This window comes from Nyctereutes procyonoides, unplaced genomic scaffold (assembly GCF_905146905.1).
Source record: "Nyctereutes procyonoides isolate TBG_1078 unplaced genomic scaffold, NYPRO_anot_genome, whole genome shotgun sequence".
NCBI lineage: Eukaryota > Metazoa > Chordata > Mammalia > Carnivora > Canidae > Nyctereutes > Nyctereutes procyonoides.
In genome coordinates this window covers 7,305,008-7,332,789 of record NW_026575135.1, presented here as the reverse complement: position 1 = coordinate 7,332,789, position 27,782 = coordinate 7,305,008, and the positions used below count along the sequence as shown (strand labels likewise).

The 27,782-nt window shown below is 37.6% G+C and overlaps 1 protein-coding gene and 1 long non-coding RNA gene across 3 annotated transcripts in view; one reads left to right on the top strand and one right to left on the bottom strand.

The window, feature by feature from the left end:
* The window catches only part of KIAA1958 (KIAA1958 ortholog), a 153,685-nt gene that overhangs the window by 69,482 nt on the left and 56,421 nt on the right, over nucleotides 1-27,782 (top strand). For both annotated transcript variants that reach the window (XM_055302206.1, XM_055302204.1), the window contains exon 2: nucleotides 2,786-3,980. In XM_055302206.1, coding sequence (XP_055158181.1) covers nucleotides 2,810-3,980 — 1,171 coding nt within the window. In that variant the 5' untranslated portion in view covers nucleotides 2,786-2,809. The remainder of the gene's footprint in view (nucleotides 1-2,785; nucleotides 3,981-27,782) is intronic.
* Nucleotides 69-27,238, bottom strand: LOC129494947 (uncharacterized). The gene is made up of 3 exons (XR_008661432.1): nucleotides 27,179-27,238; nucleotides 12,020-12,068; nucleotides 69-132 (listed from the first exon to the last, which is right to left on the bottom strand). It is a non-coding gene; the product is annotated as an uncharacterized LOC129494947 (long non-coding RNA).

Genomic DNA, 27,782 nt, shown 5'->3' with positions numbered 1-27,782 from the left:
TAGTTCAGAGTTGATGCAGTGGTTCTATGATGTCAACAGGGACCCAAGCCAGGACCTCTGGTTCTTCTCTTCTATCCTGAAGTTCTTATTTCATCTTCCTAACAAGGCCTTTAGAGCTCCAGCCATCATGTCCTTGTTCCAGGAAGAAAGAAAGGGAAGGACAAAGGCAAAAAGGCAAAAATTCAACAAGTCTGTTTTTGAGGGCTTTCACAACCCCCACTCAGTGACTTTTATTTATATACTGTTGGCCAGAACTGTGTCATGTGACGATTCCTATTTCAAGGGAAGTTAGGAAATGTGTTTTAGGTAAGCATATTGCTGCCTCAACAAATTGGGACGCTCTGTAAGGAAAAAGAATAGATACTAGGTAGGCAAATAGTCTGTGCCATACAAATTAAGTAGATATATTAAGAAAGCTTAAAAAATAAACATTAGAAACCTCAGTCTTTTTTTAACTAAGTTTTTTATTTTAATTCCAGTACGCTTGAAACTAATACAATATTGTATTAGTTTAATACACAAGTGTACAATATAGTGATTCACCAATTCTATACATTACTCAGTGCTCATTGTCCTAAGTGTACCAGCCTTTCTCTTTTACCTGCATTTTTACTTTAAAGTTATATGCAAGGCATATAAACGTCCCTAAATTCCTAAAGTATAAAGGGAACATGAAGATCATATAGACCTGACATATTAGCTTAGAGGTAATTAGACTTGTCTTAGGCCATAGACATCAGTTCCAGGACTAGAATTGAAATTCCCAACTTCTACACCAGTTACTGTTCTTTCCTTTTACTGTGCTGCTTCATAAAATGTGGTAGCTCGTATATTACTCTCCTATGCACAAGACAGCTGTGGTTTGGTTATACCACTGGGGAGAAAATCCTCTGTTCCCTTCAATGATAATAGTAAAAGTGATAGGGAAATGTCATGTTTCTTACTTGAGGGTCTTAAATGTTTATTTTGTTAGTGTTGATGGCACTGCCAGTATTTATATATTTATTCATTCATTTATTTATCATCATCAATAGATTATAAGGTCTCAGGAACAGATCATATCATATTAATATCTCTATCCCCAACTAGATCCTCATCGATGAATGAAAAATTGTAGCCCTTTATACTAAAATTTTTTAAATAAACAAAAAAATTAAAAATTATGGTTTCTGTCCTCAGGGAATTCTCAGGCAGGTTTGGGAGACAAAGATGTCAATGATAACAGAAACGGAGATCTCTTGAGATGATAGAAGTGCAAGTGAAGAGAATCTAAATAAATATCTGAGGTTGAAAGGAGGTCTAGAAAGACGTCAACAGGAGGCAGTCCCAAGTCCAGTTTTGAAAGGGTTTTCCAAATGAAAAAAGAAGAGGGCTGCATATCAAGCCAAAGAACAAATTTTTAGAGGCCCAGTAGGCATGAGAAACTGTTTAGAGGAGACCATTAGAAATGTGGGAAAAGCCCATAGTAGTAGGAAATGAGGCTTGAGGAGTTGACGGCGGCCATGACACATCACAGACACCTCATAACATGTGAAAGGATTTGAGTTTACCTAACTGCTGATGGGGTGCCATGAAGGTTCAGATGTGCCCTTTTGTACGGCCACCTGACATGACAGTTAGATCTTGACACCTTAGTGCAGAGCCCACCCACATTGAGGCACCACTTGTCACTCACAGCTACAGATGAACAGGACAGACTAAACAATACATCAAGATCCTCGTTCCTCCCCCCACCCAATTCTCCCCAGGATCTCCCCTTTATCAGAAACTTCCTTGACCTTTCTAATCATATGCAGACTCTACATGTCCCATTTTACTTTTTTTGCCCATCATGTTGTCCTCAGTGTTACCCAGTCAAGGACACATAACAAGTGATTCTTTTTGAGCTCCACCCAATTACAAATGGTTTACTCCTATTTGGTAGCTGGTTATCCTTGAGTGCCCAGGAAGCTCAGAAGTGGAATAAACCAGACACATCTCTGACCTCCAGATTGTTAGATGAAAGGCACTATTTCAGGAATTTCAGACAGCACAGAGGCAGAATGCCTGCTCCTAACACTTGGTTAGAGTCCTGGCACCTGGCCCACTCACCCTTGCTTCTGGTCTGCAGACTGCTTGTGCCCCTGACCCCAGCAGGTACCCTGTAGTGGCTTTCCTCCTAGCCCATTCTCCCTTCCCTGCTAAAGACTTTTCTTCCCCACTACAGCATTTCATTCTCTCCTTGGACTCTCGGTTACATCATTTGTTTTCTGGTGCCCAGGAGAGGATTGACTTCCCTTCTGTGCCTCATCCTAGAATGGACCTAAGCCTTCATGCTTCTGACTTTAGTAATGAAGTTTCTGATTGCAGAGGGTAAAGTTGGAAGTGTACTTCCTTGGTTAATATAGATAATGCACACAACGTATTATTAAGGGGCTGACTTAGAGGCCCCTCTTTTGTGATTTTGGAAGTAAAATATACCATGAAAAAGCTCGCCTCTTTTTAAATGCTCGATAGTTTTTTATTTCTTTCCCACTTTTTTTCCTCATGCAGGTATTTTTTAGGCAAGTATTATTATAACAATAAAGAAAATTAACAAAAATCTTGTCTCACAGCGATAAGGCATCACTGCTTTTTACTTTTCCCTGTAAGTCTCTGTTCATGGGCAGTGACATCAACTAGATAACAGTTTTGAAGTATGTTTCTTTTTTATGCCACATGATCATAGTTCAAGGAAATTGAAGTAATGGAGGTTTGGGACTATCTTGGGTAATAATGGCTTCTTATTTTGATTATTTCCCTTTAGGAAAGACACTGCTGATCCTGTAACATGGAGGATTGCCTTCATACTTCATCTGAGAATCTGTCCAAATTGGTCAGCTGGGCCCACAGCCATGGGACCATTTGCAGCCTCATCCCAAACCTGAAACACTTGCTTTCGGAAGGTTCCCATGGGAACCTCACAGCAATGTGGGGCTGTAGTGCTGGCCATGCTTATCACTGGCCCCTGACAGCTACTTGCAGAGCTGGGTCCCAAGAGAGGGTCTGTTTCCAGGATAACAGAAGTTTTAACTCTGATAGTCCCAGTATAATTGGAGTACCATCAGAGACACAAACTAGCCCTGTTGAAAGGTACCCTGGGAGACCAGTGAAAGCGAAGCTAGACTGTAATCGGACCAGAGACTCTTGTGACTTCTCTTATTGCAGTGAGCCCTCTGAACTGGATGAAGCTGTTGAAGAATATGAAGATGAAAACACCTTGTTTGACATGGTTTGTGAGTCTTCTGTTACAGATGAGGATAGTGACTTTGAACCCCAAACCCAAAGGCCTCAAAGCATTGCTCGAAAAAGGCCTGGAATAGTCCCATCTTCTCTCCATTCCAGCTCCCAGGCTCAAATGGTTGATGAATGCAGCAATGATGTCATCATTAAGAAAATCAAACAAGAAATTCCCGAAGATTATTATATTGTGGCGAATGCAGAGCTGACTGGAGGGGTAGATGGACCAGCCCTGTCATTGACACAGATGGCAAAACCCAAGCCTCAGACTCATGCTGGTCCCTCTTGTATAGGGTCAGCCAAGCTGATTCCCCATGTAACATCTGCCATTGGCACAGAGCTAGACCCACATGGTGTGTCTGCATCCCCCTCTGTCATGTCCAGACCAATCGTCCAGAAGACTGCCAGGGTATCTCTGGCTTCACCAAACAGAGGACCCCCTGGTGCCCATGGCACCAACCAGCAGGTGGCTATGCAGATGCCTGTGAGCACATCCCATCCTAACAAACAGATCAGCATCCCTTTGTCTGCCCTGCAGCTGCCTGGACAGGATGACCAAGTTGCTTCTGAAGAGTTCCTGCCCCATCTGCCCAGCCAGGTCTCTTCCTGTGAGGTAGCTCTTTCTCCCTCAGTTAACACAGAGCCAGAAGTGAGTTCCAGTCAGCAACAGCCCCCAGTCGCTCCAACCATAACCACTGAGGCCACAGCACAGTGTATACCAGGTATGGCACATGAGGTGACAGGGTCCCTCATCCATGTACATCAGAGAATTCTGCGCCGCCAGTACTTTTGAAACCATTGGCTCGCTTTGCTAGCTTTCAGGCCTTTATTACTCTCAGAAAGATAGAAATAATGAAATCTATTCCATCCAGGTGATACTCTGAAGGAAATTCATTGGGCTGAGAGGACAGCTGTAGGATTGTGCTGTTGATATTGCATGGCTAGATTTAAGATCTGTATCTGATCTTAAGCTGAATAATTTCCATTTTTTTGATGTTTTAAAGATTTTATTTATTTTAGAGAGGAAAAAGTGTGCAAGTGGGAGTAGGGACAGAGAGAAGGAGAGAGAGAATCTCAAATAGACTCCGTGCCAAGTGCGGAGCCTGATGCAGGACTTGATTTCACAACCCTGAGATCATGACCTGAGCCAAAACCAAGAGTCGGACACGTAACTGACTGAGACACTAAGGTCCCCCAAGCTGAATAATTTTTGTATATTAATGTTATCTTTGAAAAAAAAAAGTTTATCCTCTCCTATCAGTATCAAAGCATTTGGTGGTTGTTTGAAGCCAAAATGATACCATGTTGGGTTAGGCATACAATGATGATAGAACTAGTGTTTCTCCATTATTATATATTTGTCTGAACGAACTTGGCCTTTCTATTCATTTTAGTGGGTGCAGCAGTTTAGAACAAGTGTTTTAAAAAGCAACGAATAATTCTAGACGTATTTTATCTTTTATCTCACAATTAAGAGTCCAATAACTTGCATTACTGGAATATATGGGCTTGACTGAAATGGATTGAGAGGAGAGGGAAATAATTGTATGAAGTCTCTACCTAATTTTGACATTCTAATGTTCTGTAATTCTAACATGCATTATTTATTTAATGTGGGCTGTTACTATATAGAGAGGCTTCGATGTCATGCATTTGGGTTCATTATTCAAATCTAATAAGCCAGAAGTAGAAACATGGACAAGAATGAACAGACATACAGAACAGAATATATAGAAAGAAATTTGTGGCACATTTTGGTTTGTTTCATTTTAATCCCTCTCAAGGAAGTCATGTATTTTGGGAAAAGTTTCCTAGAAGCTGACAGTACCTGTGCCTTTATGCAATTTATGATTTTATTGATGCAGTCTTGGTATTATTAATAAAATATACAATGAAAATATTCGTATCCTGATTCAAAACTATGCTTTTCAAAAAAAAAACTATGCTTTTCAGTTTATTCATTTTTCTTTCTTTTTAAAATAATGGCTTTACTGAGATATAATTCACATACCATAAAATATGCTCTTTTATAAAGTATACAACAGTTCAGTGGTTTTTAGTATATTTACAGAATTGTACAACCATCGCCACTGTCTAGTTCAAAACACTGTCATTACCCCAGAAAGAAACTCATACCCATTAGCCATCCCTCTTTTTTCCTCCCAGCACATCAACCATTGACCTACTTTATGTCTCTATGGATTTACATATTCTGCACATTTCATAAAAATTGAATCAAAGCATGTGGCCTTTGGTGACTGCCTTCTTGCATTCAGCATACTTTTTTTAAAGGTTAATTTACATTGTAGTATGTATCAGAATTTCTTTTTATTGGCAAATAATATTTCATTATATGGATATACCGTAGTTTGTTTTTCTTTTCATCAGTTGATGGATATTGAGGGTTTTTTTCTGTTTTTTGACTATCATGGGTAATGCTAATAACACTCGTATACGAGTTTTTGAGCGGACATATACTTTCATTTAACTTGGGCAACTACCTAGAAGTGGAATTGCTGAGTGTATATGATAACTCTATGTTTACCTTTTTGAGGAACTGCCAGACTGTTTTCCAAAGTAGCTCTACCATTTAAAAATCACCAGCAATGTAAGAAGTTTCCTGTTTCTTAACATACTGACCAATACTTGGTTATTTTCCATTAGAAAAATGGTATTTATCCTGTTTGGTACATGAAGGTAGTATCTCATTGTGGTTTTGATTTCCATTACTTTAGTGACTAACGATGTTGAACTTTTTAACAGTATGGTCTTCGGCATAATTTAGACATTTTTTTTTTATTAGGCTGGTTAGTCTTTGTACGAGGTAGGAAATCTGACTCTTCATGCATATAGGATAGAAGTAGTACTTTTCACTTAAAGTTTTATCTGGTTTATTTATTTATGTGTTACACCCCCCCCCTTTAAATAAAATAGGAGACAGCCTGACAGAGTTTTCTTTTTTTTTCTTTTCTTTTTCTTTTTTTTAAAGATTTTATTTATTCATGAGACACACACACACACACACACACACACACAGAGAGAGAGAGAGAGAGAGAAGCAGAGACACAGGCAGAGGGAGAAGCAGGGTCCATGCAGGGAGCCTGATGTGGGACTCGATCCCGGGTCTCCAGGATCATGTCCTGGGCTGAAGGCAGGCGCTAAACCACCGAGCTACCCAGGGATCCCCCTGACAGAGTTTTCTATATTCTCACTTACTTTATATTTGAGGGTAGAATTCAGAACAGTATTTTTTTGCAGAGTGGTCCAGGATACCAAAACAGGTTATAGTAAGACTGTTGTATTACACATCCTTCCACGAACTTACCCCAGCACCCTTCTACTAACTTATTACAGCTTAGTAATACTATTTATTACCCCGTCCACTAACTCACCCCAGATTTCATTGCATCTGCCTAGTGGGTAGTGAATGAAACATTGAGGCCCTTTACTAAACAAAACATGAATATCTTATTATGTAATTGTTTTGGGAAAGAAATTCAGCCTATTTGTAAAAGAAATATTTTAATGTATTTATTTTTGTATAGATTACATTCTCTTAGGTTTTTTCCTTCTCAATGAAGTTGCACTTTTTTTTTTGAAATTGCAATTTTTTATAATAGCTATAAAAAGCAGGTATGGCCAAGTATAGCACATAATGAATATAATCATAAACTTTGATTTAGCTTTACTCTTGCAAAGAGAATTGGTTTGGCTTGGAGTTGAACCTTTAAGGAAAAACAGTATGAGTCACTGGTAATGGGAATTTCCTAAGGAATCATCCTGATGTTTTGATCCATTTTTCTTTGGAAGGTATTATATTGCTAAGATATTATTAGCTTTAAAGAAATACTATTTTTATTTCTTTATACAAATAGCTTACTAGAAATATCTCTATACTAGGGACATCATTGGAACAAAACTGACATTTTTCTTTTATGGGAGTTTTATAAAGTTAACTTATAATTTACCTGTTCTATAGAGCCCAAATTAGGGTCTGTCCTCTAACAGTTTTAATTGTTTGTTTTGCACATTTATTATAGTAGATAATCTTCATTCTAAACATAGACTTTTTTAAATTTAGAATACAGCACATCCAAATGTATGTGAATGAATATGTACAGATGGACCTTACTCAATCTATAAAGTGTACTTGGATTAAGCAAAGAAGAAAGCTTTTTTATTTATTTTTTATTTTTTTAGAAGAAAGCTTTTGAAAGAACTAGCTGAAAGCAAAATCAGGTACTCTTGTTAAAACAGATGTTGTGTAAGCTGGAGTCTTTATCAAATTATTGTAGAAATACTGCATGTCTTTGAATAACATTTTTAAAATAAATAATCTGACAAATGACGAGTCAACTAGACACAAAGAGAAATTGTTTCATTTTGTTTAGTTTTCTATTGCCACTTAAATTCTGTTCTCCTAGTGGAAAGTCCTTATTTATGTTTAAAACAAAACTCACAAAGTGATAAAATGTTGATCAAGGTATGGATAAAATTACTAATTTTCATGTCAGCCCTGTTATACTGCTTAGCCCAAATCCTAGTAAGCAGTAATAAGTAAAGAGGACATATTATCAAAAGAATTATTGACTATCTCCCCAGTGGCTTAGATTCCATTAAATTTTGAGGTTTTTAAATGTAAATTTGGGACATTAGTCATAAATTTAAATCTCTCTTGCATTGTGAGTCAGGGTTTTTTGCTTGTATTTCTTATATATTTAAGAAATATACACATGACTTCCTTTATGATTTTGTGCAAGGACCCCTTTTATTATCAGCTTTTCCCCAGAAGTTTTATAGTAGCAAGCAATCAACTTTTGCTTATCAAGTTTGTAATATGTTTTTTTCTTCTGAAAATACACACCTTTAGTTTTTCTAATAAATTATATGTATTTTTTATATATTAGAAATATTAACTCATAGCCTATTTTGTATATTGGAAATATATTTCCCTCTTTACCATTAAAATAATTTTGGTGTAATTAAAGTAATTTTGTTGATGGCATTTTTTGAGATGAATTTTCTTAATTTTTATGGAAGTTATACTTTTTAGCCTCTATTTATAGATAGCTATCATCATATCTGCATTTGGTTATTTTGCTAAGGAAATCCTTTCCCTTCCTTGAATCAGATAACTATTTACCCATATCTTCCTCTGATTCTCTTTTGGTTTTCCCCTTGCCGCTGCTCGCCACTGCCCCTCCCCCGCCACCATCTCCTTTTTCTTTTTTTGTGGTTTTTTTTTTTTTTTTTTTACATTTAGCTCTGAAGCCAGAATATATTTTTGGATTGGAACCTCACTTCATTTGGATTTTGCAGGTGGTTAAATGTTCTAGCATCATTTATTGAATAATTCTCAGTCACTACTGAATTGCTTTATGCATCACATTTTTATAATTGGGTCCATTTCTAGATTTTCAGTTCTGTTGTTATTGATCTCCTTTTCTAATTTTTGTATTATTATATATTTTCTAAAGATTATTATTATTTTTTAAAGTAATCTCTACACCTAACATGGGGCTCAGACTCATCACTGGATGATCAAGAGTTGTATGCTCCAACTCAGCCAGCCTGGCATCCTGCTATTTGATTAGATTTTATACAAAATAAAATGCATTCATAGAAAAAGAAGGGTATAATTTAAAGTATTTAATACAGTAGTTTTTGAAACCTCATAAAATTGAGTTAATAGCTTTTAAAAATTGATTAAGTCATGTATTATTTCTAGTTGTTTGGTCTATGTTGACATGCATAAACAATGGTTTCTCTTGTCAAAAGCAAAACCTGAGTTAAAATAAGTTAAAAAAGAATAAATTGCTTTATGGTCCAAGGAAACATCTTAAAACAAACTTTTAGGTAAAGATTAAAGAAGGTCTAGTTTCTTTCTTGCCATTTCTTACCTTAGGTTCCTGGACATTAGTTCTCTCTATAGATACTTGATTTCTGCATGGTCCTCAAGGTGGTTGCTAAGTGCTACTAGGATTCATGTCTAACAGTAGATGGAACTTATGTCACAACATTCCCATTAACCCCTGAATCAGTCTTTAGGGCATTAGACCCCCACCTGGAAATGGTATTGAGACCAGTTCTACATAAACTACATAGCTGAGGTTGGAGGTTGGATGGAGGGGTTCTTCCAAGGACATTCTAGGTCCTAATTTTGGAAGGGACAGCAAACCAGAGATACCGACTGCCACTTATATATATTTTTGTTTTGGGCATTTAAGTTTTTTTTTTTTTTATGTGGGCAGATCAGAGATGTTTATGTCATTCAAGGACAGGATATACTAGAACAGTGTTCTAATAATGTAAGGGATAGAAACATGAATATGCTTGTGTATGTATGGATATACATACATATATATATATATGTGGTTTATTCCACAAGAAATATACGTCTCTTTTTGCAAGCTAGAACAAGACTAAATTTGTTTTTTTAAAGATTCTATTTATTTATTTATTTATTTATTTATTTATTTATTTGAGAGAGAGAGAGGAAGAAGGAATGTGTACACAAGTAGGAGGAGAAACAGAGGGGAAAGAAGGGAGAAGAGGAAAGAATCTTAGGCAGACTGTGCTCAGTGCAGAGCCCCACATGGGGCTCAATCCTATGACCCCAAGATCATGACCCCAAGATCACAACCTGAGACAAAAAGCAAGAGTCGGATGCCCAACTGACTGAGCCACCGAGATGCCCCAACTAAATCTGTTTTCTTAAGATTGATATGTCAGGCAGTGCTGGGCATTGAGATAGTAGAGACTGGCCACTCACAATTTGAAATCAGATATGCCTAGGTTGATTCCCAGTCTTACCTCCTGTTAGCCTTGTGAACTTAGCTAAGTGATTTCATTTTCCTGAGACAGTTTTCTCATTTGTAAAGTAATAATAATGCTTGTCTTGTAGGATTGTTTGAGGACCAAATGCAAAAATGTAGTTTAAAAGAATAACTGACATATAATAAACATTCAGCAAATAATAGTTTCCACCAATATTAATATTTTTAATATTTATTTAATATTTAGTTTTTTCATTGTCGCCATTATTAGGCTGTGCCCAATATTCTTTAAGTAGGAAGTAGACTCTGATCTCATGCAGTTACAGCCTACTAGAAAATGGTCCGTGGAACAGTATCACCGCTATCAGCTGGAAGCTTAGTAGAAATGCAGAATCTCAGGCCCTACCCCAGAGCCAAAGTATCAGAATTTGCACTTTAGTAAGATCTCCACATAACTTGTATGCACATTGAAGCTTGAGAAGCAGTGATACAGGGAATGCAGGACCCATATTGTGGGGCACATTGTTACTCCATCCCGCCACCCAGTAACATTGAACACTCTTCCTGTGTGTGGGAATTCCTTCCTTTGTGCATCTGTATTTCCCTATCGGAGAGGCCAAAAACTTGGATTCAGAGTATATATTTCAATGAGGGCACAGTCTTGTGACCTTAGGCATTACCAATCAGATGCACTCACATCAGACTCTAATCAGAAGTACCTAAAAGAATCTATTTTGCAAATTGCAAATCTTGCAATTTCTAGAGATAGCAGGAGCAGCATCCCTGCAGTAGTTCTAACCTTAGAGGCTGTCGCTGGAGTTTGGTGGCTTTGTTGACTCCACCAGAGCAAACCTGTGTTGGGTCGGGGCATTGTTTGTGGACAGCTCCAAACCTGATTTACTGGTGCTCTATAAATTCTGTGGCCTTTATTAAATTCTTTTCTGTCTAAGCTGGCTAAACTGGGCTTTCATTGTTTTAAACAAAGAGTCTGGAAGAATTTAACGACTAAACCCAGGAAAGGTGTTAACCTCTCCTCGATGTTGCATGAAAAATAAAATAATTTTCTTTTTGTCACTGAGATCGTATTTTCAGCTAAAATTAATGACATCCCTTTGGTAAGTAACCACTGATACCAGGATGCCCTGTATTGTATGATATCTTGCTGTACAAACTGATAAGTAATCCAAAGGATGGTGAGGGTAGCAATAGCTTCTCCCCACACTAAACCTCCCCTCCCTTCCCAGTGGGAGCTTTTGCTGAAATATGTCCCTTGTGGGGACTGGTTAGAGCACAGGTTACCATATTCCCTGAACCTAGCATAGGGGAAGGAAGTACTTAGGACCTTTGCTTTCAGCTATGGACTTTAAAAGGCAGTTCTGGGAAATGAGAGAAATCCCAGTTGGAACTTCTTACTACTATGTTAAATGTTTGTTAAAAGTTAATTTTGAATTATTAGTTTTCCCTTAGGCATATATTTTTCCACATGAACTCACATGGTACTATTTCCTGAAATGATCTATTTTATTTCTTTACCATTTCTTAAATTGATGTCTCTGACAGAGGGATTGAACAGCAAAATCACCTGGAGGTAGCCCAAATAAGGAAGATTAGGAAACCTGGATATTGACATTTTTTATAATCTTATATACCTTTCATTTCTTTTCTTCCTTCTTACCATCCATTTTTTTTCCTCTCCTTGTATATTTTTGCCCTTGATTTGCTGTTGGTGGTGGTGGTAATGTCAGAAGTTTTGTAAGATATGGTGAAGGGGAGTGAGCTTTATTTCATTAGGTCTCTTAGAAGAAAGTTAATGTACTAGTTACTTAACCTGATTTATTCATGTTCCCTTACTGCCTTAGAAGGCTTTAATGGAACTACACAGTGTCCTTTTCTTTAATTCCAGTGCCTTGCACATGGTATGAGTGTGATCATTGTGTTGGTAATTTCTTGACCATGAGAATATATCTTAGGGAAAAATTATGTACCTGGGTCCAGGAGTCTTTGGGAGTCACTGCTTGCTATTAGCAGCCTCATCTAAAAAACAATAACCTTGTTTCATTACTCTACTCACCTAATTGGGCAGTGGAAAAAATCAAGCCCTTCTCTCTGGTTGTGATATGGGACTGCATGTCCACAAGAAGAGAGAGCAAGTTGAAACCTTGATGAAATTATGTGTTACTGAACACTGTGCACCCTTTCAGATATGTAAGATCAGCATCCCTTCCCCTAGCCTCTTAGATGGCACCTTACATCCGTCCCTAAGTATCACAGAGTATCATTGTTTCTCTACTTGAAGATCAGCAACTCTTGACTTTCCTGAGTGTCACTGGATCTCCTCTACCCAAGAGTTGCAAAGCCCTTCCTCCCCAACTGATCAAAGGGCAGTTGTCAGAGTGGAGTGGTGGGGGCTGTCTTAGGTTTTATCGTGCACAGTAGAAAACTGTTAGTTATGAGGTTAAGGAGCTGAGATTGGTGGTCTTTAGCCCCTGGCTGGTAAACACTCCTTCCTTCCTGCAATGTAGTTCTTAGAAAAGATAAAAGATTTGGTTTTAAATTAGTAATTTTTAGTTTTATTTTCTACACTGGGTTGGAGAAGTAGTTGGAGGAGATATATGATTAAGTACAGTCATTCTGTTAAAAAAAAAAGGATTGACTATATTTTCATGTCTTTTCAAAGTATTTAAGTTTTTACAAAGATAGTTTTGCCAAAGCAGTAATGAAAATCCATTATAACTTACATAACATAATTTACATCCATTTTATAAAGCTATAATGATTAAAATGGAATGATCTGACATAAAGATAGAAAAGAAGAGCAATGGAACAGGATAGAGAGCCCAGAAACATACCTGCACATAAATGGGAACTGTATGTGAAGGAGATGGCATCTTGAATTAGTGGGAAAAGGATAGACCAATCAATGAATGGTATTGACATTTGGTCACCCATGTGTAACAAAATAAAATTAGATCTTTGTCTCACATCAGACATGAAAATAGATCTCATTTAAAGATCTAAATGTGGAATCATAAAACTTAAAACTATCTGAAGGAAATCTTGCAAAATAGCCTTGATGTCAGGAAGAGTTTTTAAAACATGGCACAAATCATAAAGGAAAAGATTGGAAATGCTGACAACCTTAAAATAAAAGTCTAAGTAAAAGTCTTAGCTGGGACAAGGGATATCATAAACAAAGTTAAAAGACAAGCAATCATTTGTGAGGTGACTTTAATGCACGTAACCAAAAATATTCATATACAATATATATTAAATCAGTAGGAAAAAGGTCAAATAGTCTGGTAGGGAAATAAGGAAATGAAGAAGCCCTTCTAATAAGAGGAAACCCATGTGGTTAGTAAACATGAAAAATGCTTAACCTAGGGGCACCTGGTGGCTCAGTCAATTAAGCGTCTGACTCTTGGTTTCACCTGATAGGTCATGGGATTGAGCCCTGCATCAGGTTCTGTGCTCAGTGAGGAAGGAGTCTTTCAGATTCTTTCTCCCTCACCCCCTGCCCTGCCCTCCCAAAATAAATAAATAAGTAAAAAAGAAAAATACTCAATCTCACTGGTAATCAGAGGAACACAAGGCAACAATGAGGTACCATCAGAAAGGCAAAAATTATTAATTTTAACTCTCCTAAGTGTTGGAAGTATGGAAAAATGAAACGCTCATGGGAATATAAATTTGGAGAGCAATTTATAATATTTAATGAAATTAAAGATATGCATATCATCCGACCTAGGAATTCAGTTTCTAGGCATTCGCCGTGGAGAAACGTATATATGTATGTAGAGGGAGGGAGGGAGGGACATACAGGGGTGTACATTGCAACTTTGTGATAACAAATTTTAAAAAAATTGAAAACCTCAGTGTATCAATAGAGAAATAAATTATGATATATTTTTCAGTGTAATATGTGCATCAGCCAGATCTGCATTTATTAATGTAGATAAATCTTGAAAACACAGTTGCAGAATAAGAGTCCCATGTCTTAAAATATATTAACTGTATATTGTTGTTATACTTTGCGCACACACACAAACAACCCCCCCATGAATAATTAATTATGAAACATGGAAGGAGATGACACAGATGATAGTGGTTGCTTTTGGGGAGGAATGGGGATGGGAATGGGTACACAGGAAACTTGAGCTGTATCTGTAACATTTTCTTTCAAAAACATGTAAAAAATATGACAAAGTAATAACATGTATTAAATCTGAATGATAGGAACATGAATTGTGTTATATAAGAGACAACATAAGTGCACTGCTTAATTATGGAAATCCAGACACGCAATTGCCTGGATTCATATCACAGCTCTGCCACTGATTTTCTGGGTGACTTTGGCAAGTTACTTAACTTGTGGTGTCGCCTTTTCATCTGTAAAATGAAGAAAATTATTTATTCTATAGGGTTGGTTATAAGGATTATGTTAATCCATACAAAGCCCTCTGATTCATGGTAAACATACGTTCATATTATTCTGTATACTTTTCTGTATATTTAAAACATGATTACTTTTCAAATATAGATTATAGGGGCACCTAGGTGGCTCAGTCCTTAAGGTTTAGTGTCCGCCTTCAGACCAGGGCAGGATCTCAGGGTGGCAGGATGAGCCCCGCCTCAGGCTCCTGCCTCACCAGGGAGTCTACTTTTCCCTTTGCCCCTCCCTCTGTTTGTGCTCTCACGCTCTCTCTCTCAAATAAAATCTTAAAATAAATATAGATTATGAAACAAAATTGATTGTGGAGTATTTATGAGGTGAGGATATTATGACACTATTGTTATTACTGAGTATAGAAGGGTTTTTTTTTTTTTGTAAGAAAGGAAACTTGACTAACATTATCTTCTAGCGCACTTGTTTATGAACAAAGAATTTCGGGGTTATTCTTACAAATTTTGACACTATGGCTTTCTTCCTTACAATTATAATGGGATGCTGTCATGGGAATTTTTTCAATTTTTTCTACTGGAATAAATAAAAAACATCCAAAAATCCTCCCCAAGGTGCTCTCTGTTAGCACTTTTATTTCCAAAATAACATTACCTGAGTTCTATCGAGAATAAGGTTGTTTTCATTATTTTACTGATGGGAAATAGGCACAAAGAAAGTAGCTGTCTGCTTACTTACAATTCTGAGTTGGTAACTCAGAGGCTTTGAGTCACTGCTGTGCACCTACCCCTGCTTGTCTTGGGATAGGAATAGCCTATACCTCCAGTTGTTTCCCCTTCCCCTTTTTTCATTTTCAGGTTCTGCCTATCACTTAACCAAAGTTTAGGCTGCTAGAGTACATCTTAGAGATGTAATTTATTTTCTCCGAGAATCATTTTTAAACCAGGGTTTAAAAGAAGGATTCAAAAAAACAATTAAAAAAATAAAAAATAAATTAAACAAAAGAAGGATTCATCATACTAGGAGCCAGTCTTAGTCTTGGTCTCTTTTTCTGCTAAGCATCTGGCCAAGTCACTTGCACTTGTATTTTATCAAACATTTTTTTCAGGATCAACTATATGACAGAGGTGATGAAAATACAAAGATGAATGTCAAATTCCCTGTCCCCACAATAGCATTGTTTACAGAAGGAGGCCAGTAAGCCAACAACTTCAATTCCAAGTGCATAGAAAAGAAATAAATGAAATGCAGTGAAAAACACATGAGGAGCAGTTGACACAGCCTTATGGTTTGCAGGGAAGAATATTTCAAGTAAACAGAACAACCTGAGCAAAGACATTTGGGCATGAACATTTGCAGATTGCTTAAGGAAGCATGCATATGAGTGTGGCTTGAGAGTAGGTTTCCAAGAGGTCAGTAGAGTTTGGCTGCTGGAAAGATAGGCTGGAGCCTCCCATGAAGGGCTATACATGTGATGTCACAAATGTCCTACATGGGGAACAGAGGACACAATTCATTATCTTTGAAGATTACACTGATGGCCGTGGGGAAGTAGAGGCTGGGACACAAGCTGTTTTATAGGGTATTATAGTGATTCCAGTGAGAGATGGCAGTAAGTGCTCATGATATAACAATAAAGGCATTGGAGAGGAGATACAGAGGTTGATGTTTCAGGGATTAGAAAGTACAGACCTTGATTACTCTGAGTGTCTGGCCACTTGAGATGTCTGTTGCTACCCTCATATTCTTTGTCCAAAGGCATAGCACTATTTTAGTGACACTAAAAGTTTTCAGAACACAGATACCTACAGTGAAGTCATAATTCTCTGCATGTAGGATAAAACAGTGTCTGGAGTTCTGAAGCATGCCGTGACCATTCATTTGTCCATTCAGCCATTGGAAGGCTATGAAAAGCCAAATTCAAGTTGAGTGCCACTAGTACACCAACATTCAGGGCAAAAACATGGCTCCTGTTGTCATATTGCCTATAGTCTAATGAGAGAGATTCTAATGCTAGCCTTCTCAAAACAGCAATTAAAAAAAAAAAGCTGTTTAAAATATTTTCTGGACCAAGATGCTGTTCAACTTTAAATGACTTTGTAAGATTAAATTTGCTGCCTTTAGATAATACATTTATGAAGGCTGTTTCTAGGATGATACATGGTTAAATGTGGTTAAATGAACAATTAAACCACTATGGTAAATGATAGGTGAGTCTTAGATGGAAGAGTGCAGAGACTACAGACAACCCATTCCACATCATTTATTTGAAATACTTTATACACACCTGTACATAACATGAGCCTAGTTATATTAAAATTATAATATCGTGGGATGCTGGGTAACTCAGTGGTTGAGCGCTTGCCTTGGGCTTAGGGCATGGTCCTGGGGTCCTAGGATCAAGTCACACATCAGGCTCCCCACAGGGAGCCTACTTCTCCCTCTGCCTATGTCTGTGCCTCTCTGTGTCTCTCATGAATAAATAAATAAAATATTTTTAAAAATTATGTTATTGCTTATTTTTTCATGTAACTAATGGTCTGTCTTTAACAATTAAAAGTATAATTGTTGGGCAACCCCAGTGGCCCAGCGGTTTAGCGCTGCCTTCAGCCTAGGGCATGATCCTGGAGACCCGCAATCGAGTCCCATGTTGGGCTCCCTGCATGGAGCCTGCTTCTTCCTCTGCCTGTGTCTCTGCCTCTCTCTCTCTCTCTCTCTCTCTCTCTCTCTCTCTCTGTCTCTCACATAAATAAAATCTTGGGGAAAAAAAGTGTAATTGTTTACTAGTTTTCCAAAAGGCAGAATTAAAAAAAAAATTCAACCTAAGTGCTCTCTTGTACAAATGCATAATGTTCTGGGAAATTCACTTTTATCAGCTTTTTTCTAGTGTTTACACATAGTTTTTTAAAAGATTTATTTAGGGATCCCTGGGTGGCGCAGCGGTTTGGCGCCTGCCTTTGGCCCAGGGCGCGATCCTGGAGACCCGGGATCGAATCCCACGTCAGGCTCCCGGTGCATGGAGCCTGCTTCTCCCTCTGCCTGTGTCTCTGCCTCTCTCTCTCTATCTGTGTGATTGTCATAAATAAATAAAAATAAATAAATAAAAAATATTAAAAAAAAATAAAAAAAAAATAAAAGATTTATTTATTTGAGAGAGAGTAAATGAGAGAACACAAGCGAGATAGAGGAGTAGGGGAAGAAAGTGATGCAGACTCCCTGTTGAGCAGGAAGTGTGACATGGGGTTTGATCTCAGGACCCCAGGATCATGACCTGAGCTGAAGGCAAATGCTTAACTGACTGAGCCTCCCAGGTATCCTACACATACTTTTAAAATATAATTTGTCTTAATACTTCATAAGAAAATCTTCCCAATTGACTTATACTTCTCTTAAATAAAGGCATTTTTATTATACAAATGAAATAAGAGCTCTGTTATGTATTTAATGTTCACGCAAATATAATTGAGACTTCCAGATATGCAAAATATACCCAAATACAGCAGATGGCAAATAGCTATAAACCTCAGCGTGTAATTTTCTTTCAGTAAATTTGGATTTGACTAAGGCTTCTAGGAAGTTCAGAATTGAAGAGGCATTGACCTTGATTTTCCAGTCTTGGTATTCATTCCTTGTGGTTTGAAGAGAGAAATAATGTACAACGTCTGTGCAGAAAAGTCCGTGTTAGAGCACTGAAGTCTTTGTTTCAGTTGCCAGGATTGAAACATCATCTGATTTCCTCAGAGAAGCAGTAGCTCCTGACGTCTCCTTAAATGTTTTCCTGCCTGACCACCTTGGGTCTCAGTAGGGATGGGCAGAGTGCAGGTGATCCCCTGCATTGTAGACCCAGGAATAACTTCTCTCTCAATCTAGATCCCATTTATGTAACTAATGGCTTGTGTTCCCTTGAGTATATTAGAACCAGAGAAAGTACTTACATAACGTAGTGAAAATGATAAATTATGCTTCTGTGACTACAAGGTGATTTTAAGCTTTATTTTAGTTGAGAAGAGTGATCAGATTTATAATCAAGTAAGTCCGATTTAATGATTGATGTACCTTAGTTAGATTGCGGTCTTCACATAGTAATGATACACATAGTGATTGCTCAGTACAGCCTTACTATATCTATAGTATTAATTTTTTAGGCAAACACTTTTTATTGCCTTTTTCAATTTTCTATAGTTTTATCAAGGTAATTACACGTATGTGGCAGTCAGTAAGAAAATATTGCTACACATTAGCCGTCTTTTACCTTAGCTCTCATCACCTCATAATCCCATTCTTCAAGAGAAACTTCATTTGAGCCCTTCTATGTTCAATTCTTTCCAAAATTCTGAACACATTGTTTATACTTCTATTTCTTGATTTATCAACTTGAGAAAATGCCTACAGACTCCTTGTTATGAATGATGAGAATTTAACTTATTTTCATTAACCTTTCAGTATTTTATTTTTAGGCTATTAAAATACACAAGTAATCAACAGAAAAATAAAAATAATGAAAAAAAAATATGCTTTCTCAACCTAAGACTGAAGATTTTAGTGTTCCTATCCTTCCATTGTTGTCACCTTCCTTCTAATCATCTTCTTAACCTGACAAAGTTGTCAATTTTTTTTCATTGTCTTTGGTGGCCATAACTGAGTCTTTTCCTGCCTTAAAAAAAAAAAAAAGGATTCATTTCTTTTTAGAAAGGGAGAGATACGTATGTGTGAGGTGGGGGAGGGGCATAGGGAGAGAGAATCTCTAGCAGACTCCTCACTGAGCCCCAAACCCAACTAGGGGCTCTGTTCTAGGAGCCCAAGATAATCATGATCTAAGTAGAAACCAAGAGCGGGACACTCAACTGGCTGAGCAACCCATGTGCCCAAGTCTTTCCTGCTCTATTTGTAGGTTGATTCTAAACATTAAGAACCAACAACAGCATTTATGTTACTTTGATAGTATGAATATTGTTCATAGGTATTAGTGTTCTAAAACTGAATCTCTTTTCATCCTAATGAATTTCACCACCTCTGGAATACTGAAAGGAGGATGTTCATGTTCCTAAGGGTTGTTGTATGCATAAATGACTTAATACATGTAAAAGACTTAGAACAATTCCTGGAACAGAGAGTAAGCCCTCAATAAGTGTGTTGCATTATTATTATTATTACCGTATTTCTTGCATCTGAAATGTCATTGGTAGTAAAATATACCATTGTTTTATATTCCACAAAGAAAGAAAAAGCATGTTACCAATGAAACTGTAATTCCCAGGAATTGTGAGACAAGTTTCACAGATATTAAAATGTAGAAATGCATCTTACAATCAGTGAAATATGGTATTATTCTAGTTTTGGGGTTTTTGTGTGTGTGTTTTCTTAAAACTTTTGGTACCATTTCTTGACAGAAGAGCAGTGTGACATTATTATATCTGTGTGGTTCTCCCAAGATTTCCATTTTGGGCCTCAGTCTCTGTGCTGCAGTTTGGACTAAATGTTTTAACACTACCCTGAGGTTTCTCTAGGTTGTATCCTCAGTTTCTTAGATTTCACATGTCCCTCTTTTTTCTCATTTTGCTGGAGTTCATCAAATAATTTCCCAAGGATGGATAAGTGGGAAGTAAACTCTGAGCCTTTAAATCACTGAAAATTCCTTTCCTCTGTTATGAATTTTAAAACTTTTTCTTTAGTACTTGTTCCTTTTACAAGGATTATAGTTAAAATAATTTCTCTAATCTCTCCGAATTTCAATTACGAATTTTTAAAGAGTTATCTTCTGTCCTCGGATTATCTTCTCCTTTAGTTTTTCTGTTCTTTTTTCTTCATCCTTCTCTTTATTGCTTCCAGTTTTCCTCTGATGCCTGGTCGGATTGTTCACGTTTAAGAACACAGGACAGGAATCTGGTGTTGGTTTCTTCTGCAGTTGTGTAAATAAGTTTGCTTACTTTGGGCCTTTTCCTGAGTGAAAAGTATGTGGGACGTATTGATTGGCAGGACTCTAGTTACAGAGCATGGGCAGAGAGCTGGTGCTTGCTCAGCAAGGCCTCCAAAGACAAGTCTCAGGCACCAGCGTGCACAATAGAGGCTGTGGCTTTCCCATAGCAACTGGGTGATTGGGTTCAATTTCCTTAAGCAAAAATTGTGTGTGTGGGGAGGGGGAGTTGTTTGTTTTTTGTTTTTTAAGGAGGTGAGAGTGGAGCAGTAGGATGGTTAGGAGACTGATCTTCTCACTGTCACACTCCCTTGCAGTTGTCCTTAAGCCCAGAGCCTGTTCCACAGAGTGGCCTCTATCTTGGATGCAGCCCCTTTGTGCTCTAGGACCTCATGATTCCATGTGTGGTTACCTGGAAGCTGTTAAACATAGTTTTTCTTTTGCCACTTTAAAAAAACTCTGTCTTGGGGCACCTGGGGGCCTCAGTTAGTTAAGCGTCCCACTCTTGATTTCAGCTCAGGTCATGATCTCACAGTCGTGGGATTGAGCCCCAAGTAAGGCTCCATACTCAGTGTGGAGTCTGCTTGAGATTCTCTCTTTGTCCACACCCCCCACACGCGTGCACACTTTCTCTCTCAAAATAAATAAAATCCTTTAAAAAATAAAAGATCTCTTTGTCTTTAAAAAAAATATTTTTGACTAAAAAAAATTTTTTTTTGTTTTTTAAGAGGTGCGGTAGGGGCAGGAAGAGGGAGAGAAAGAATCTTGTAGGCTCTACACCCAGCAGAGAGCTTTGCACAGGGCTCTGTCTCATGACCCTCGGATCATGACCTGAGCCAAAATCAAGAGTCTGACACTTAACCAACTGAGCCAACCAGGCACCCCATCTTTGTCTTTGACTTTTACCATTTTGATTATCATAGGTCTTGGAATAATCTTCAGGTTAATCTTGCTTGGAGTCCTTTGAGCTTTCTGTACATGGATGTCTATATCTCTCACAAGATTTGGCAGATTTTCAGCTGTTATTTCTTTAAACAAGCTTTCTTCTTCTTTCTCTTTTCTCCTTCTGGAACTCCCACGATGCAATGTTCATTCACTTAATGGTATCACATAATTCACACATGCTTTATTTTTTTTCATTATTTTCTTTTTGTTTTTTCTAACTGGCTAATATCAGATAATCTGTCAACATCACTGATTCTTCTGCATGATCAAGTGTGTTTGAAGCTCTTTATTGAACTTTTCACTTTTGTTACTGTACTCTTAAGCTCCTGGGTTCCTGATTAGTTCTTTTTCATGGTTTCTATTTGTTTCTTAAACTTAATTTTGTTCATGCTTTGTTTCCCTGTTTCGTTGTTTGTGTTCTCTTGCATTGCATTGAGTTTAAGATGATTATTTTGCATTTTTGCTCATGCAAATTATAGATCTTCATTTTTTTTTAAACCAATTGGGGAGCTTTATTAGTTTCCTTTGGTTTCTTTATTAATTTCTTTGTCATATTTGCCTGATTCTTCCTAATCTTGTAGCTTTGCACTGTCTGTACATTTGAAGGAACAAACACCTCTTCTAGTTTTTACAGACTGATTTCAGCAAGTAAAGATCTTTTCCTGTTCCCTGGGCTGGTAGGATTACTTCCAGAATCACAATCATGCTGGACTGAACAGTTATGAGGCTGTTGCTGGGTTATAGTAGGGTTGCAGTTGGTATTCATGTTATCAGTGGTTCAGGAGGTGTGAATCTTGTCCAGTCCCTGAGTGGATGGGACTGTCTTGCATACATGTTTGGTAGGGTAGTGCTGGGACAAAGGTCCACATTAGGATCCACAGTTAGGTCTTAAGACAGTGGCCTTATTAACTGGGTATGCAGACAATTGTAGCTTCCACCAGGTCCCTAGAAAAACTCCAGCCTGGTCACAGGATGGGTCCTTGGGTTGGCAGGACTGACCCTGGACCATGGCCTAGAAGATCTCCAGTGCTGTTTCCAGTTCCATAGGTAAGGTCAAGGTCTGTAGAGGCACGAATGGGCGTGTCTCCTGCCAGGTCCCTGGATAGACTACATTGCTCCCTGTCTGTGGCAAAAGGAGCTAGAGCTGAGTATAGAGTTGTTTTAGGATATCTTGGCGGTGCAGACAGGAGTGTCACCTGCAGATTCTCTGGACCAGTAGTACTACTCATAGACTGTGGCTGAGAGACTGGAGCTGAGTATTGAGCCCTTTCTGAATCTCTGGACTTGCAGATATGTCCTTGGACCTGCAGGACTGCTGGCAAACAGCAGCTGTCAGAGGGCTAGAGCCAAGTATAGGACCCTTTTGGAATTTTCAGAGGCACAGATGGGAGTGTCTCCTGTCAGGTCCCTATGTCAGCTGGACTGTTCTCAGGCTACAACTAGAACCAGCTGGCTCCTGGTTACAGGGCCTTTCAGAATCTACAGTCTGACAGAGTTTGGAGGGTTTACCTCCACAGGCTCCTGACCACAGCCAAGAAGAGGCTGGATGTGCTTTACAGGCTACTTCAAGGTCCACATCATGTACCAGGGTCTGTATGCCTATTACCTAGTGCATGTGGGCAAGACTTCTCCTGGGTCCCTTCGCATCGCATCTGGTGCTGGTGACAGAACTAAAGCCACATGGAGCTGTAGCTGAGTCTTCAGGGGTATGGAGCTGTTTGAGGATCTGTAGTCAGGTCAGGACCATGGTTGGTGAGACAGCCACCTAGTTGTGAACTTGCCTTTTCAAAATGGCCGTCCTTGGGTTCAAAATCTCCCACTCAGTCCCTAAGCTCCCTCAAATACACTTTTGTCCACGTATGGATACCAAATTATTGTTTATAGGAATGAGTAAGGGATGTCTTATTCAGGCATCTTGCTGAAATTACTCCTTCCTACCCCCAGAAACTTTTTTTTTTAAAGACTTTATTTATTTTATTCATGAGAGACACGGAGAGAGGCAAAGACACAGGCAGAGGGAGAAGCAAGCTCTCTGTGGGGAGCCTGATGCCCGACTCGATCCCAGGACCCTGGGATCACACCCTGAGCTACTGAGCCACTCAGGCACTATCCCCCAGAAATGTTTTTAAAAATTAACTTAAAGTATTACTTAATTTTCCACCTGTTAACTTCATTCAGCAGAAAAAATAAGGAATCCTTACCATCTAAGAATGTGCTGTTGGTGTGAATTTGACTTTTGAGTTTGGTACATATTCCTTAAAAATAATGCCTAAAATTATAGTTTACATAATATTTTTCGTGTCTAGATCACTAACTTCTTAAGACCTTTATACTGTTAAAATTTGTGCTGCTAAATTATTATTCTGTGTAATGAAAAGCCATCATTAAGAAAAATTTTTTTTCTGTTTTTCCTACACTTATAAATGGGTAATAGAAAGCTAATCCATGTAGAAAAATAATTTTTATTTTATAATGAAGTTTTCAAAAATATGTTTTGTTTTTACCCACTGACCCAATTAGAGAAATTAGCATTCTCCTATCCATTAAATTACTACTTCTTGGATGGAATTTAATGAATATTAATAGACTAAGAAAAAAAGGAGGTAATTTATTAGTTTTCTGCATTTCTATTTTTATGTGTTATCTGTTTTCTTTTGCATTATATGCCATACATCTTTTGTTTCAAGTTGATTAATAATTCCTTTGTGTTTTTTACTTTATTATTCATTTTCAGTAGAAGATGCCTTCACATTTGAGCCTTGCTAATTAAGATATGCAGGCCTATAAATTGAATATAAATTTAAAGGAAGACCTGGTTTCTAATCATAGTGTTTTTTTAACAAAATTTTTATAATTATTTGTATTGTGGTTTAGCATTTTATTTCTTAAATTCATCAGATGTTACCTAATATCTGTGCTTGTTTGTTTTTAGCCATAACATTTTAGCAAACTCATGAAAAGTGCTTTTCAAATACTCCGTTCTGACTGACATACTGATGAGCTATTAACAAATGGTGATGATTATTTTTCTTCATAGGTAGAGTTATATGCTGTTAACTCTCTTTGATTACTACATGCAAAATAGCAATAAAAATAGCCAATACTTACAGGGTGCTTATTATCTCACTGACTACTTGTGGTAACTCAGTTCTCACAGCTCTATGAAGTTAGGACTATAATTAACTCCATTTTACAGATGAAGAAGCTAAGGCAAAAAAAAAAAAAGTTGAACTTGCTGGAGGTCACAGAGTAAGAGGGTGAGAGAGTTGGGATTCTGACTGAGTCATTCTGGTTCCCAGGTTCATGCTGTTAACTATCGAGGTCACTGGCCATGCTGATGCTTCTCTTGCACATTTGAGCATTCTCTCTCTTAGCACTTAGGAGTCCTTTTAGGACCTACAGCAACCTTCCTTCAGTTTTCTTTATTTCTACAAAAACTTCATTGCCAAGACTTTTTTTTTTTCTCTTTTTTTCTAGTCCCAATCTCCATCTGCTTTTACTATCTAACTGTCTCCATAAAGGAGGGGTTGAAAATCAAAGTATTGAAACACTTGAGGAGACATACACAGACATGCCTAAAACAATGCCTACCCCATGTTAAGGTACAAATGTGTTTTTGTTGAGTGTCACAGTAAATATGCAAATGCTAAAATTTCTAGAAAGAAAAAAGAGGTAACTTTCATTTCTTCTGCTTTCTTTTGGGAAAACTCAATCTGCTATGTGGAGAACAGTTTGGATAGGGGCAAGAATAGACGTAGGAAATTCTCAATAGCTAAGAAAGAAAGCATGTGTCATCCATAGATAGTAAATCCAATGCCAAATTCTTATTCAGGTCTTAAAATCTGTAATTTCAGATGATCAACGGGAATATGTCAGAAATAGTAAGTTAACCAGGCATTACTGTGTTAACAGTAGTTTTCCTCTTGAACATGAGACAAAGCAGTATTTCTAGAGAAAAATAAAAATACATCACAAAAGAAAACTGAAGTGTATAATTAAGATGGAACAGACTAAACCTAAACCCTTGGGGATTAAAGAGGCCTACTTTTAATTAAAATTAAAAACCAGATGGATATACACCACAGTATATCCAGTGGCCACCTTTGGATGATGGATTTATGGACAGTTTTTCTTTCTTCTTTATACCTTTATTTTTTGGGGAAAAATTTTATATTAAACACATACTGCTTTCATGATAAAACTAGTAAAATCATTTTTATTAGAGGAAATATACATAACTTTTTTCTCATGTGAATACTCTTTAAACCAACTGCTTTTTAAACTTTAGATATTCCTAAATTTATGCAAAGCATATTTAAGGATATGTGAATTCACTGAAGTGATATGCAGTCATGGCTGAGTACCTGAACTGTACAAGGAGTAATTTTTACTTTTGAAAATGATTTAATATCCAATAAAATTTTACTTAAGACTCAGACGTTGAAAGCAATGAAAGAACATATGTAGGCTGATGAAATAATGCCTGTTTAGTAGTATTCTGTGCTGTGTACTAATGGAGTCACCATAGAATAAACTCAGAAGGAAAGCCATATGTGTAAAGCTGTGACTTCATGATCGAAAACTAGAAAATGTAAATATCACTTAAGTAATGAATACCTGTATCTTCTACAGCTGCCTTAAGCCCAGCAAAGTGAGAACTAAAAAATAAAGTTCTTTTGGGAAATTGTATATGATGTTTAATATATGAAAGTCTGAAGGCAGCAGCTCACTCTATAGTTAATGTATTATACTAGCTGAAGATATTTCAGACCCATCAGAAAGTCCTCTTGATTCAGTGTCTCTGGCAGTATAATAGTAAAAAAAAAAAAAAAGTAGAGGAGAAATCTCTGCAGTCTCTAATAAGCAGTATATCACTGAGTACTGTCAGATTCTGTAGAAAATTCCACAACATGATTTATTACATTAATTATAGTCATGTGGGTTTCATGCTGCTAAGCCTGAAAATGCAGCCACATTCTACAGTTGATTTAAGAATATATTTTGGCCAAGACAAAAGAGCTCCTTATTGTGATTAATATAGTACAATATTTATTCTCTTGTTCTGCTCTTCTTTCGCCTTTGGAATGCTTAATTTCTTTCCTGTGACTTGAAATTAAGTTTGATTTTGAGAAGTTTCATCTGGTTTTTATTCACTTCTGTCATCTGGTCCCCCCCCCCTTTTTTTTTTGTGCCATCTTAGTTGTCCTTCAATGTTGCATGTCCTCTGTATGTGAAGCCTGTTTAACTCCCTTCTGAGCAGATGTGGCTAGCCTACAGCTGTCCCTAGCTAGTTGTGCTGACCCCAAGGCTTCTTAGGTTACATGTGGGATGCTTCGGCTCTTTTTGAAGGGAAAGAGCAATTGAGGAGAAACCCTCATTTTCTTAGTGCAAAGAAGCAAAATTCTTCGAGAATTCCATGATTTTACCCTTGTTAGTACTGTATTGAATTCATAGTCACATAATGTCTCTTACTTAGTGACACAGTCACCTTGTCACATCTCAGTATTCTAGGTAATGTCGAATGGAAGGTCTCCTAAGATGGCAATTCTGGTTGCTTACATATGTCAGTGACTGGATATGTTCAGTTATGTGCAAATGCCTAACACTGGTAGCCTTTACAGATGTAACTTGGAAGAATAAGCAAATATTTGATACAAATGAAAGCATCAATAGAGGAGAAATTCAAGTGATGTAAGATTTAGTGGGTTGGAACATATTTCTAAGAAATGATTTTTTTTAAAGAGTTGAACTAGATAATTTTTATGTGCCCAACACTGACCTAGGTGGTTTTTCTTTCTTATCAATTTTTATACAGCTCTTAAGAGATAGGTATTACAACTGTCTTACAGCTGAAAAAAAAACAAGGCTTAAGTTTAAAAAACTTACCCTTATTCACATTGCTGGTTAAGCAGTAGAGCTGGGATTTGAACCCAACCTTTCTTCTTTCCTCCCTTTCTTCCTCTCCCCTCTCTTCTGCTCTCCTTCCTTCCTTCTAGAGAGACAGAGAGAGAGAGAGAGAGCGAGAGAGCGACATGCAAGTAGGGAGAGGGAGAGAGAGAATCTCAGATTCTAGCACAACTAGCTTAGGGACAGCTGAGTGTGGAGCCCAATGTGGGGCTCAATCTCATGACCCTGAGATCACGACCTGACCTGAAATCAAATTGGATGCTCAACTGACTGAGCCACCTACGCACCCCATTTTTCTACATATTTATTAAGGAGAAATTTTTCCAGAGGCTCTGGACTCACATTAACTGAGAGAAATGACCAGATGTTTATTTTTTTATTTTTTAAAGATTTTATTTATTTATTAATGAGAGGCAGAGAGAGAGAGAGAGCGCGCGCAGCAGAGACACAGGCAGAGGGAGAAGCAGGCTCCATGCAGGGAGCCCAATGCGGGACTCGATCCCCGGTCTTCAGGATCAGGCGCTGGGCTGAAGGCGGCGCTAAACTGCTGAGCCACCCGGGCTGCCCAACCAGATGATTATTT